The following is a 13,650-nucleotide window of genomic DNA, read 5'->3' on the forward strand; positions in this document are numbered from 1 at the left end:
GTGAACAGTTTCCCAGTGATGACAGCTCTGCTCAAGTGCTCATCTATTCCTTTTTTGCCTGTGCTCTTTAATTTTCATTCTGGATATGATCAACTTTGAAGGGTTATAACCAGAGTTGGTAACTCTGTGCTTACCACCAGCCAGGGTTGAAAGCAGGTCAGCTGCTGTAAGATTTGGTTCTTTCTTCTTAACCCTGTTGAGCCTTTTTAGAACAGACCTGACTAGGCCCATGAACCAGAATTTTATCTGCATTTAGCAGTCCCTGGCTCTGGGTGGTTTCACAGCAAGACAGAAATCCAGTACTGTTCCAAGCCTGCACAGGATTGAGCAATGCTGCTTCATCCTGACCCGTACCCCAACAGAGCTGAATGACTTGAAACCACTTAATCTTGTCACCTCCACACTGGTGTGCAGTTCTCCCCTGCCAGCATCCCCCTCCTCTACTGACCTGATTCCGCACGTTGTGGCAGAAAGCCATGTCAGCATCCAGCTTGCCACCGTGGAAGAGATCTCCCTCGTCAAGCTCCGATCGTAGGACTTTACCTTTCACCATGTAAACGCTGCTGATGTAGGGAACATTCCAGAGCCCACTGAAACACAGGGGTAGGATAGTGAGATTTGAAAGAGCAATAAGGCAGGAACTGTTGGGCTGGAAGGCAGATGGAAGGCGGCACCATCATGTCAGCAAGGCTTGCTGCAATGAGCCAACTTGGAATGGCAGGGAGAAACCGTGCCAACAGGAGTTGTCATTTCAGGAAAAATCATTTGTATTGCCCAGAGCTTTTAAAGAGTAAAAATGCCAGGGCACTGTGAAAGCAATTGACTGATATCGTATGTTTCTGCATGGGACATAATTAATGTCTTGAATCTCTTCCCAGAGAGATCAACATAATTTTTTCCAATTATTTTAAAAAAACTGAACCAGCTGAGAAGGCATAATCTGATTTCCAGCATTTATTGCCCCAAAAAAGGCCCCTCAAGAATATGAGTGAACCAACAATTGTACTTTGTGAATATTCCATTCAATGATCACCTACAGTATTATGAAGACAATCTAACAAAAATTAAACAGCTTTGTATGAGGTTTTACAGACTAATTGTAATCCACAGGTGGGAAAACACATGACTGCGGTGATTTCAGCATAGTTAGGGCTCTCTACATCTTACTCAGCTCGTAATAAAATCTGCATGAAATCTGTGCTTAGGGAAGAACACTGAGCAGCTTCTATGAAGGGGTTCAGACTTCTTTCCCTCTTCTATGCCCCAAGGCAATTATGTTCCCTGGTTTGACGATAATGTGCACCAGCTTTGTACCTGAAGGAGTGCATCAGTAAGAAACTTGCTGTATACTCACACCCTCCTCCTCTGAACAATATCCACGTAATCTTCTGAGCGGGCGTAATACCCATCAGGGCTCAGTGCTCCCCAGAAATTTGACCACAGCTTCTCATGACGACTCACCAGGGGAGCAATCACCGACCTGCGAGTGCAAAAGAAAAGTGATGTTACCACAGGAAGTGAAGGAAAAGATTTACAAACCACAGGATACTGAGAGGCAGATTATCTTTCACTAGCAGCTTCTATTAACTATACTGGAATAAAATTCCACATAAGCAAATGTAAAAAAAAAAAAAATTTACAATCTCATATCTAACTGCACCCAGCAGGAATCTTAGAATCCAATTTATTCCAGTGACTACTTAAAGGCAAACTTGGGATGATTTACACCCATTACCTAAAACTCAGTCACTGCAACTGCAGCAAAAAAGGACCAAATAAAGGCATACATCTGACATTTCATCTCCAGCACAGCTCACCTGGCAGCCTTACATGTCTCACTGATAAAAGAGCTCATGTACTCCTTTGTGAAAGATGGCTTAATGACTGCTCTGACCAATGAACTCACTTGTTCTGCTCAATGAGAATCCTTAGCGTCTCTGTGTTCTTCAGAACTACTTCAGCATCCAGGCTAAAATAATAGTCACAGTCAGGATCCTTTCTGCACAAATCCCTGTAGCCAGAGAACAAGAAAAGTCACATCAACATCCACCTAGAACAGAGTAAGACAAGAGACAGAACAGTAGGACCTTGTATTCTAAGGGTCTTTCTCTGAGTTTAATGTAACAACCCAGACAGCCAGCATTGTAAAAGGACATTCACTTCAGAAGCCAACAGCACACGGTGAAATGCAGTGAGTATCAAACTTAGCCAATTGTTTCCACAGCACAGGCTGAGTAGATTCCCATTTATGGTTGGCCCTATTCCTGGCCCTAGTTCAAACTCATATCTCCTGATCACCAGTCCCTACCTTTACTACTACACTCCTCTTCTTTACAGATATGGGTGCATACTTTTTATGTGTAGGACTTGGCATAGAGATTGCTGAAGATTGGAAGTGAAGGGTTATCCTCCTAACAGAGCAAGCACCCAGCAAGAATTTGGTTTCTAAAACTGAAGGAATGGGGCAGATCTTTTTCCCACATTGTATAATGGGCATGGAGAATTAATGCTAGGAAAATTGAAAGAAGAGAGTAATTGAAAGACATGAAACATCCCACTGACAGTGATGCTCCTCAGAAAAACCCTAGTCTGGACACAGACTGATGCTGCTAGATGTCATGCTGGGTCTCTTCACTTACATGCCCAAGTTACGCGCCTCAGCATTCTCCACCTCATCATCTGGTCCAATCACTTTCATAGCAAGATATTCTTTGCTGTGCTCCTTAACAAAAGAGTCCACTTGCATTGAATGGTGTTGCTCCTATGGAAGAGAAAAAAATAAGGACAAGAAGGTGAGATGAACTCATCTCAGACTGTTCAACATCCCGTTCCTGTGAATGTCAAAGCAGACAAGTAACAGCTCTTCCCATTTCCACATTTTTACAGCTGGATGCATCCATTATACAGGTGCCACTGCACATGAGTACAAGGATTGCAAAGCCTGGCAGGGTAGTCAAAGGCTGCAAAGGTGACCAGAGAACAGGAAGAAGTACACATTTTCCCAGCACCTGCTAAGACTATCACAGGCCAACTTCACTTACATGGTTGTGAATGAAGATTTGAATTCGTTGCTTTGGGTAACGGAGATTACGAAGCCGCAAGAAAAACTGGGAGAGAAACGGGGTGGGCTGCTCGATGAAAATACCAATCAGAATCATTGGCAGAGCCTCATCCTACATTCAGTGAGAAGAAACATCAGACACATAAGATTCCACTGTAGTTGTAACACCTGTCTTGAGAGCTTGGAATAGACATCAGCCTTACCTTTATACCTGTGAGGCTGCGCAGACCTTCGTCACACACAGTACAGCCAGTCTCAAATGTCCATATTTGAGGAATATAGTTTCCTAAGTAGTTCAGCTGCAGCTGCAGAAAGGGATTTGTTAAACATTAGAGGACAGAGGAAAATCTTTGCCTCTGTAGGTTTCAAAGATCACACTTCGGCAGAACTTCATTTCTGTTCTCCTTGGACTAACAAACCTAGATTTTGACAGTCTCAGGGCCCAATTGCACATCAGTCTTTGAACCAGACCCATCTTGCTGCTATGGCCCTGGGGCACTTATTGTCTCTCAGTGTAAATGTACACAGTGAAAGTCATTATATGGGAAAGCACCAACCTGATATAAACAAGTCTAAAGGTTACTTTGGAACAAATACATAGCAAATCTTCTTCTTAGGATTCCCACTTACCTTGGTGGGTCCATTTCCATGAATTATTACAGGCAGAGTGTCATATAACAAGTTTCTTGCCCTCACTCGTGCGTTTTCAAACTTCAGAACCACCTCATCTGGGAATGACATTGTCATCATGTTATCAGATAAGGCATTTATGAAAATTAGCAGCACTGTATCCCATTTCTACTCAGCAATTGATGAAAGATGAGCATAGACCTGGATTCTGTGAAGCTGGACAAAGAATGGAGCTCGCTGGCTGATGATCACACCTTCTACTGGGAAGCCACGCTTTAACAGTCTTTCAAAACAGGCACTGACAAACTCCAAAGTTAGGAACAACTACTGAGGACCAGGGAGGATTCAGAGCCTTCTCACCTCTGCGCACTCTGCACCTGCTGCCTCTCTTTTTCACCCCAGACAGAATTCTGCCCTCCTGGCAGTTATCACTCAATGCATCTCCTCAGTGCAATCACACAAAATTCTTTGGAAAACAGGCTAAGCACAGATCCAAGCTCTAGTCTTGCTGCTATCATGAGCACAGAAGCAAAAAATATAACACTGTCATTTTCATTTTTCACCTGACTGAAACAAAGATGGACTGGTGCAAAAATAATAAACTCAAAACATTTGGCAGTAATCTCAGTATAATAACTTAATCACTTTGACACCAACTGGCAAAATCAATCAGCTGATCAGAAACCTGTTATGGGTCAAGTGCATGCTCACAGGCTGTATCTCGCTTCATCTCACCTTTCATGGCATTCCAGACATTGTTCTGAAGCAGAAAGACAAGGCAAGCCCTAGGCAGTGCTGTGTGCTGTTACTTGCAGCAAAGTGCCTCCCATTTTCAATCTCTAAGGCTAATGCAATCCGACATGCTTGGAGATCAAAGTGGCAAGGAGGGATAAGATGGACAATTTGACCTGCATTCCCCAAGTGAAAAGGGAAATGCAGTGAGAATCTAGTTGGTTACATTGGAATTGCAAATTAATTCCAGAATTCTGCAGAGGCTTTTTGCTGGGGCTTGTTCTGCAGGGACAGGAATTTCTGAAACTTAATCCCTTCAGCCACAAGACAAATTTATTTCTGGTGTCAGCACGCAGTTGCATTCCAAGGAGAAATGAGCTTCCTCCCATCTCACCTAATGCTCCATTTAGGTTTTGGAAGATCCGACTTCTATGGTCTAGACTGATGTTGATGTTTTCCTTTAAAAGAATGAGATGTATAAGCTTAATTAGAACATTAGCAGTCATCTGTTCTCCACATGTGAGAAACTTTATGCAGAACAAAGATATATCATATTTCTATAATTATTTCCATACTTCCCAAGCTTGAAGCCTGAAACATTCCCAGATCATCCTTATTTTCTGTTGAAACTGAGAAAATTCACCATTTTTGAGAACTTCAACACATTATATTCAGCAAAACCATACAAATAAACATTTTAAATACTAATCTGTGTGTGCCACTAACAATATGCAGTAAGTACACTTGCAGCACGGTCACATAAAATCCACGTGTAATATGCAGGAATGCCAAGACAACAAAAACATCTGCTGTCTAGACAGTTTCTTGCCATCTATCCTCAGGTAAGGACTCAGACACCACTGTCAAACCAGAACATAAGAGTGCAAGCCCAGGCTGAGCAATCTTTGTTTTACCCCCTGCTACAAACCGCACTTGGATTAGATTTTTGTTGGACTAAAAAACCCAGCTCTGACTTAGCAGAGCTCAGTGTCCCTTCAGGCATTTATAAAGACTGATTACTGGAAAGGACAGCATGGTGCTAACATCCGCTGTCTTGAATGCCAAGCTAGTGGAATTAGTCAGCCTTTGTATGGCATAGGGCCAGAAATGCAGATGAGAATATTAAAGGGGCTGCCCAAATGTTCACGTTAAAACGGCATGAGTCACATTCAGATTTGGGGAGGTAAAAAAAAAAAAAAAAAGTACAGCTACTCCAGCTGATCTGAAAGCACTTTCTTATTTCTAAAGGTTCCTCTTCACTGTTACAGTTGCACTTAATTCCCATTTGTGACTTCCCTCAGCGACAGCTGACACTGCATTACGCACAGCAAGGACAACAGAAGCTAAAGCCAGGACACAGGGCTTTTCCTTTCAAAGCTTTCCCAAGGGTGTAGCTGCTATAATGCTAATTTTTGTAAGGAAAACAGATAACTGACATCCTACTGGCCTTTTCCATGCAGTAATGTCAGAGCAATAATTCTGGGGCAACGTGCACCTGACTGACTTCTTTTAAAATCAACAGGGATACCAGAGGAAAAGCTTAACTACACGTACTCTTTTTTCTGGATCCAAAAAGATCTTGGTGTAGAAGAGCTGGTCACTGTCATCGTCCTTTCCTTTCCATTCCTCTACAAGTTTTTTCAGGTTTGGAGCATAACCTATGAAGCCTGCAGGAACAAAAATGGAGAGGTATTTCAACGCAAGTCCTTAGAAAAACTGAGGACTTCTGCATGCCATACTCTCACTTTGTTTCACACACAAGTCTCATTCCACCCTGTGATGCAGCAGTTACACCAGCTTTCAGCAGAAGTATGTCCAGACCACCCTTCCCAACATTCCCCTGAAATTAAACCAGGACCAAACAGAAAAGCTCCTCTATCTCCTGAATAACACCTCACAGCCAAAGCAAAGACTGAGCAGCTTCCTATCCTTCAGATATAATTCACAGCTGTGTCTCCTCCTGTAAGTAAAAGACATGAGCACCGTTAGGCATTCCATTACGAGTATTTATGCCCTGATTTCAGTTCCCAACATCTTCCACAGAGATGCTTTCCACATTTGATTACTTGATACTTCTCCTGAAAGCTTTCTAAAAAAGGACAAAGTGATTTTTGGCTAAAAGAAGGTTCTGATTCTTACCTCCAGAACCCAGGAAGCGCTTTCCATCTCGCACCGGAGGGTACTTGGCTTCCAACTTTCTGTCAGGATAGATGTAGTTCTCTGCTGAGAAGACCACCTTGCTCTTGGCTTGTTTGAACTTCTTCAGCAGTTCCGTGGGGCCCGATGCAAAGAGTACATCATAGCTAGAGTAAAAGACAAACCAAGAAAGGGACAGAAAGGAATGGAGTTAGAAAAACATGCCAGTACAAAAAGCTTCTAAGAACAGCTAATTTATCTGGAATCCCCTTCTTTTAGTTCTGCTTCACAGTATTATATTTTTGTCATAATTACAGATAATTGAATTGAAGTCTTATTCATGTTACTTTCCACTGCAGAAGATTCAACGACATCTTGGGGTAACTTACACCCAAAGTTTTCACTGATAATAAAACCAAAACTTCCAAGTCACAAAACATGCAGATGTCTTCTTCTCTTCCCCATTTTGCAACTGTGAAGCCCTGGTGCCCTCACTCATTAAGGTTTATTCTGCCATTCCTTTATAAGCACACTCCTTTCTAAACTAAATAAATCCATAGGTTATGCCTTTTAAATCTTTTGGCATCCTACCATCCTCCACAGAGCTCTGCAGATCTTCAAGAGGGATCTACAGTACACAACAGTCACTGCATGCTGGGCTCTAGCTGCTCTCTCTTCAGTACTGAATAGAGCTCACTAATTCCCAAGCAACACTCACAGAGTGAGAGTTGAGTTTTCAGCAAGAGGATCTGCAAACTACAAACCCACTCTTGGTGAGGAACAACATTCTGAATTCCAGAGATGAATCATTCTCAACCTCTAAATACACGTAGACACTCAGCACTGCAAAGATGATCTCCCTGCCATGGGAGCTGGAGACAGATGCCAGTATCCCAGCCCAGCCTGTTGCTGGGCACAGAAAAAGACACAGAGACTACAAACAATTCTTTTTCTTTTTCACTATCTCTGGCAGACTAATCTCTGGCTGTCAGGATTCAAAAAAATAATAATTCCACTAAAGGAATCCAGAGAAATTGCCCATTCTCTGGAAATACGAGCAGCCAAATTCCACCCTGGCATAAAAGCAGGTATAATACTATCTTATTTTGTATTATACAAGAGTTGAGATCAGCCCATTTTGGTCAGACCTTCCCAACTGCCACGAATGCAGCTCTGAGCAACTCTCAGGTGACTGCAAAGAATTCAGGTGGATAAAATACAGATCTACACACACTTTCCAGAAGCAATCTACTTCACAGTTAATTTCTTCTGTCCAAACAACCATCTGATTCATTTAATGACAAATAATTTCTGGTCCATTACCTTTCTGTGAAAAGGATGATCAAGTCTTCCTTATCTGCATGCTGCTTCAAAGCCGATTTCAAGAGACGGACCTTCTGTCCACCTCCTGCTGGCTTCTTGTCATCTCCACCCTTCCACTCCTCATCCAGCCCAAGCACCTGAGGATGACAGACATAGGGTATACTCAACAGGCCAGCAATACTCAGCAATTTCCCAGCAAGGATCACAAGAAAGAACCCAAATTCATAGCTTCACTTGTCCTGTTAAAACCCAGCACAAAACCAGGAGCACCAGGACAGACAGAATAGGCATACATGTCAGCCTTGGAACTACTCTATGAGATGGACAGTCAGAGTAACATGCAGCACAGTAACAGAGCACTTTCAGTATCAGGGATGGGAGCACCCTAATCTGTACTGTGCTTCAGAAATGTAACAGAAAAGTGTCACAGAGCTCCAATGAGCAGCAATTACAGACCTCATCTCAAGCCACCACTGGGGATGGAATAAGAATGCTGCACAAATGTCCACAGTGACAGCATTTTTCAGCTGAGCAGTTATGTCCACTCCTAACATTTGTTCGTTTTATGGCCAAGTCTTAACCACTCCACACTCTTAGGAGTGCCCATTTGAAAACTTGCTTTACCAACCACCAGAGAGGCTGCTGGCCATCACCTGGATTTTGTAGTTGAAGAACTGAGCTGATCTTCTAAAGCGTCGAAATCCCTCGGTCTGCTTGGTGGCAACAGTCAGAACCAGCAGGTTTTCTGCATGCGGGAGAAAACACAGGAGACACTTCATCAACTTGCACTGTTCTCAAAACCTGCTGTTCTATAGTTAACAAAAATGCTTTACTCTCACAACACCAAGCTAAGGTAGGGATCATTAGTCTTAAAGGCAATTCACAGCTTCGACAACAGGAAGTCAACAGGAGCACAATCCAACCACTGGACTTTCCCAGCACCATCCTTTAAGCTGGTCATGAATCCAGCAGTAGAATCCACGAGTCCCAATCTACGCTCTGTCACTGCTATTGGTGGACAAAGGTTATGTCTGCTCTGTAAAACACGGATAGCTGCCCAGTTCCATTGTAAAACAGGCAAGGGAGGTAGCCTAGCTGTGGAGCTACCACATCCTGCTGAGAAGCAAGCAGCTTGCCTACACCTCACCAATTATCTCTACCCTGCACAACGCTAAGCGCTAGAGGTGTTCTCACTGCCCACAAAGCTTCGGCCCCAGAAAGAAAACAGCTGCAAATTCTACTTATTTGCTGCCTGGATTTTCTTGGCAGCAACTCATATCAGAGGCTCAGAGAGAGGAGGAAAAAAAAAAAAGCAAGCATGGATGTAGCTATTGTTTCACTGGAGGAACAAATTATCGTAGGGGACAGAACATGGCAAAGGTGCCCAGAAACGTCAGCATTTGATGGAACAACCCCAAACTAGCTGCAGTGCAAGCAAGACTGTTCTTCTGCTTTTGTATTTGTGCAGCTCAGATCAGAACTTGATCCTGAGTATAAAAGGGGAGATGGTATAAAGATACAATTTCATTGCCCAAATAATGAGATGGAAAAAGAAAATGTAACGTACGGAGTGGGGTTTTTGCGCTGCTTTGGAAAGCTAGAATTCTATTCCTTCACAGAGAATTTGGAGGAGAAACAGTAGAACCACTGTAAGATGCCCACTTGGAAGTCACCCATTCAGTGCAACGGGCTTCCTGCTCCCCACAGAGCTGATGTGTTGTCAGTCAGCATTGACTGGGTACAGAAAAACCAAAGTTCTGCTGAGTGTCATTATTCCCCCTCCTGTGGCTGTTCCAGTTTCTTACTGCACTCCAGAGGCATTTTCCAGATTTTTTTCATAAAATGAATTTAATTCTGCCATCGCTTTCATCTACATTCTCCTCCCAAATTTGTCTCATTTCCAGTCCCTTAGAAATGACAAAGCTAAATCCTAAAGTTCTCTTCCAAAAGTTTCTCCAGCGTACCACTGAAATTTGATTTTTTGCAGAGGCCCTCGCTTCTTAATTGTAATGACTAAATGCTGTATTTCATCTCAATACTTTTACTTAAGCAGGAATTTGTATAGGCGCTGGCAACAGTGTTTGAATATGAATCCTGACCATCTGATTTTAACATCAGAGAATACTAAGAAATTCTGAAATTCTGTTTTCTTGGCTTGAGAGGGCTTCTCTTGGAATGATGATCTTTTCAATGGATCTACCAGATGAACCAGTGCACCCAAACTGATACTGACTGACCTTAGAGAGGAAGGATCCAACAAGGATCCTGGACAGACCTGACAAAGTCAGCAAAAGTTAAAAACAAGGTAGAAACTGATGATTAGGATGAAAGAGAACAGTCCCAAAGAAATTCCTAAAACCTTTTACCTGCATCAGAACACAGAGAGACGGAGAACAGTCAAAGTGAGGTCAGATCTGACTGCATCTCTTTAGTTGTCTATGCACAAAGGGAGTGATAAAAGAAAACGAATCTTGCATAAGCACAACTTTAAAGGCAGATTTTTAGCTGTATGAAGTGCATTCCTAATTCAGCTCCTGCAGCACACTGCAGTTCTACACGCCCTGCTCAGTCACAGGGTGCAAATAAATGAGTAAAATATGTATTTCCTTGGGGAATGTGTTAAAGCCATTGGCGTTTCTAGCTACATGATGGCATGAAGAAAACCACAGCAGCTTTACTAGCTCTGAGCTTGCAGTTTCTGAGAAAGTCTCTCACAGTGCCAACGAGGAGAGGAGCAAATGCAGGCTTGTCAAAAAGGAATGTCAAGACAAACATCAGACCTGAAAGGAGAGGAGAAAGCGTATCACGGGATAGCAGAAAACAGCCTGACTGCCACGTAATTAGTTTGGCCTAAACGCTCAGGTACTTCCAATTAAATAAACCAATAATGTATTTTTTGTGCCACCACACCAGAAAGCAACCAAGTGCTTATATGTTGCTCAACAGCAGTGCCAAAAGTTTGCTGGAGCAGAAGCCGGAGCAGAAAGCTCCCCTGGATGCACAGGAAGCGGTGTCGTATTTCTAAGACAGAAAAGGTTTTGCTGTGCAGCATGTGAAGCCACTGGTGCATGGAGAGCCAGCACAGTCTCTGCTACCCTCTGCTCCTAGTTACAGATCCCCTTCTCCTTGCTGTTCTGGGGGTAGGACTCGAAGAGACATTCAGCTCAGTTTCTCTTCTGAGAAATCTCTGCAGTAGCAAAAGTTTTCCATCCCAAGAGACATTCCTTCAGCCCAGTGTTTGAGGCGCTGTGCTGAGCTATGCTGCCTCCACTCCTACTCATTTAACCCTTTTTTCTCTTTCCTAATGATTTTGGTGCAGCTGACCTCAGACAGAGCGAGCCCTTTTCGTTCTACCATCACATAGAGGGACTTTGAAACCTCCAAAAAGCAGCCCCGTGCTTCCCCGTTTTCCACATAACAGTTAATTTTCACACCCAGAAGTGGCACCTATTCTGTTAAGCTGCACCCAAAGACTTTTCAGGACATACTGACAATTAGAAATACATTTAATAATGGTACAACTGCAAAATACAAACACGGTGTGGTTCAAGGAAGGATGTGCTGGACTAGGAAGCGGGGCAGCTGGACTGTACGACACTACAACAAGGAACCAGTCTTGCTGTCCCTCTACTTTGCCATCCGTAAAAGGATAACAAAGGACATTCGCCACTTCGGTTGTTTGAGCACTACAGATGCTAATCATTCCAAAGGAACAAAGTCTTAGTAAGGAAAGTCTGATATCGAGATCACTGTGAAATGATTGGGGTGGGCTTCTGAGTTTTACAAGCTTAGCAAAAATGAGCGACGAGTTCAGCGACAAGAAACTGTACAGTTGTTTATTTCTGCCCTGACTCTACAGGGAGAGCACAGCTGCAGTTCAGGACATGGAATGAGTTTGTCCCCAGGCTACGCTTCATGAAAACTCATTGTGCAGCTTTCTGTAAAGATGGTGTCCAAGAAAATACTTTTAGCACTGGGATCAAATAGAAAAACCAAGTGCACAATTTCATGAAATATCCATTTCCCAAAGTTTTTAGGTAACAGTCCAACTGAAAACTACAAATAGAAGCTTCTGAAGAGATTTAAAAAAACTTATCAGGGAGAAGACAGGTATCACTATTCTCGCATTGCTCTGGGGAAGCTGAGGCACAGACATGGCAAGGCATTTTTTCTGAACCCATCAGAAAACAAGAAATTCCAATGCTTTCTTCCTAAACAACACACCTCACTATCTATTCCCAGCACCCCATTTAATAGCGGTGTGTTCCAAGAACTTGCTAAAAGCCCAGATGCCTGAGGTGTGGAGGGAAAGCAGGATGACACCAGGACGCATTTCTCACTTGCGTTTGGCTAACATTTATCCTAACTGCTGCAGTGACACTGCTTGCATTGTGCTGGTACAGCTACAGTACTCCCAGCCCTCCAGGGGTTCATGTTAAACACATTAAGGGAAATATTCTAGGTAACAAGATGAAATCTCCTCTTCACTGCCACTTCTCTAATGAAGACAGAGATAATTATCCAAACATCTTGGCAGAGTGACAATGTGTGAATCTCTTTGTCAGTCTGGCTGACTCTCAATGGCTTCCCTAATTCCCCACTGTTGTACCAATTACTCCTCAGAGCGTGCACACGGATGGATACAAGGATGTTTTAGGAGCACCGCAGATCTCATGGTGAGATCTCAGGGTTCTCACGGCCAGTCTAAGGATCAAAATGCTCCGCTGCCTAATTTTTGACCTGTTAAGTTCAAAAGCAGCAAGGGCTGACCCAGCTGGCATGCAACCACGGGACTTTATCAACCCGAAATGTTATTCTAGGCTCTCCTCACACAATTCCGAGCAGCCAGTGCCTGTCTGGTAACTGAGGCACCCAGGAAGCACGTGCAGACAGCACCCACCGCAGCTGGTGCTCAGGGCTCAGCACCAAGCTCTGGGTGCCACCCAGGAACTCAGATAACGCAGTAAACATTGGCAATGCCTCTGAGCTGCCCTGGGAAGCTGCGGGAGGTACCGGCACCACCAGCAGGGCTGCCCCGCCACCAGCCCGGCCTCCAGCTCCCCGTGCAGCCCGCTCCGACCCGCAGTCCCCCTTTCCCCTTACCTTCCTGCTTAGAGCCGCCGCCACCCTGCACCCCGAGCAGCGGCAGCACCACCCAGGGCAGCAGCACCGCCGGGGGCACCATGGAGGCGACTTCCCCGCCTGGATCCCACTACGGAAACCGACACCGACCGCGGGCGCTGCCTACGGGACGGCTTTCAGGCTCTGCCCCGCTGCGCACAGACCCAGCCGGAGCCTTTGCCACGCACCAGACCCGCCCGGCGGGGACGGGGGGGGGAAGTGAAGCGGCTCCTCCTCCCCGCTCCAGCCCCCGCAAGAGGCGCGGAGGCAGCTGGGCCGGAGCCGGGAGAGGCAGCAGGAAGCGCTGGGGCCGAGGGCTGTGCGAAGCGAGAGCAATGCGGGTCGTGCAGCCGCGCTGATTTCTCGTGGGGTTCGCGGAGCGCTGCTCAGCCGTGCGGCAACCGAGTGCAGTAAGCGTTAATGAAACACGTTCAGCCAGCGCGGGGAAGCGGGAGCTGATGTTGGGCAGGCTTCAGTCTGTGCTGGGCTGAGCTTCACGCAGTCATTAAGCGTTAAAAAAATGCACTGCAGAAATTAGGCACAGCTCGGGGCACTGGAAGCCGTTACTAAATGCCCTCCTTTCATCTGGCATCTCATCCGTTTCCTTCTGGAGTACAAAATCTGCTGCTGTGATTTGCCATGCTGCT

The 13,650-nt window shown here is 44.6% G+C and overlaps 1 protein-coding gene across 2 annotated transcripts in view; it reads right to left on the reverse strand.

Moving 5' to 3' along the window:
• Positions 1-13,650, reverse strand: part of PLOD1 (procollagen-lysine,2-oxoglutarate 5-dioxygenase 1) — a 29,212-nt gene that overhangs the window by 3,859 nt on the left and 11,703 nt on the right. Inside the window, exons 1-13 of one of the 2 annotated variants that reach the window (XM_052691594.1) lie at positions 12,986-13,217; positions 8,536-8,627; positions 7,883-8,019; positions 6,563-6,726; positions 5,978-6,090; positions 4,818-4,881; positions 3,692-3,789; positions 3,265-3,366; positions 3,042-3,173; positions 2,640-2,761; positions 1,907-2,011; positions 1,355-1,480; positions 449-590 (exon numbers count right to left, since the gene is read on the reverse strand). In XM_052691594.1, the coding sequence (XP_052547554.1) occupies positions 449-590; positions 1,355-1,480; positions 1,907-2,011; positions 2,640-2,761; positions 3,042-3,173; positions 3,265-3,366; positions 3,692-3,789; positions 4,818-4,881; positions 5,978-6,090; positions 6,563-6,726; positions 7,883-8,019; positions 8,536-8,627; positions 12,986-13,067 (1,479 nt within the window). In that variant the 5' untranslated portion in view covers positions 13,068-13,217. Of the gene's footprint in view, positions 1-448; positions 591-1,354; positions 1,481-1,906; positions 2,012-2,639; positions 2,762-3,041; positions 3,174-3,264; positions 3,367-3,691; positions 3,790-4,817; positions 4,882-5,977; positions 6,091-6,562; positions 6,727-7,882; positions 8,020-8,535; positions 8,628-12,985; positions 13,218-13,650 lie in introns of those variants that run through there. The other variant, XM_052691595.1, reaches the window with a different exon arrangement.

This window comes from Tympanuchus pallidicinctus, unplaced genomic scaffold, assembly GCF_026119805.1.
Source record: "Tympanuchus pallidicinctus isolate F22 unplaced genomic scaffold, pur_lepc_1.0 scaffold29, whole genome shotgun sequence".
NCBI classification, from domain to species: domain Eukaryota; kingdom Metazoa; phylum Chordata; class Aves; order Galliformes; family Phasianidae; genus Tympanuchus; species Tympanuchus pallidicinctus.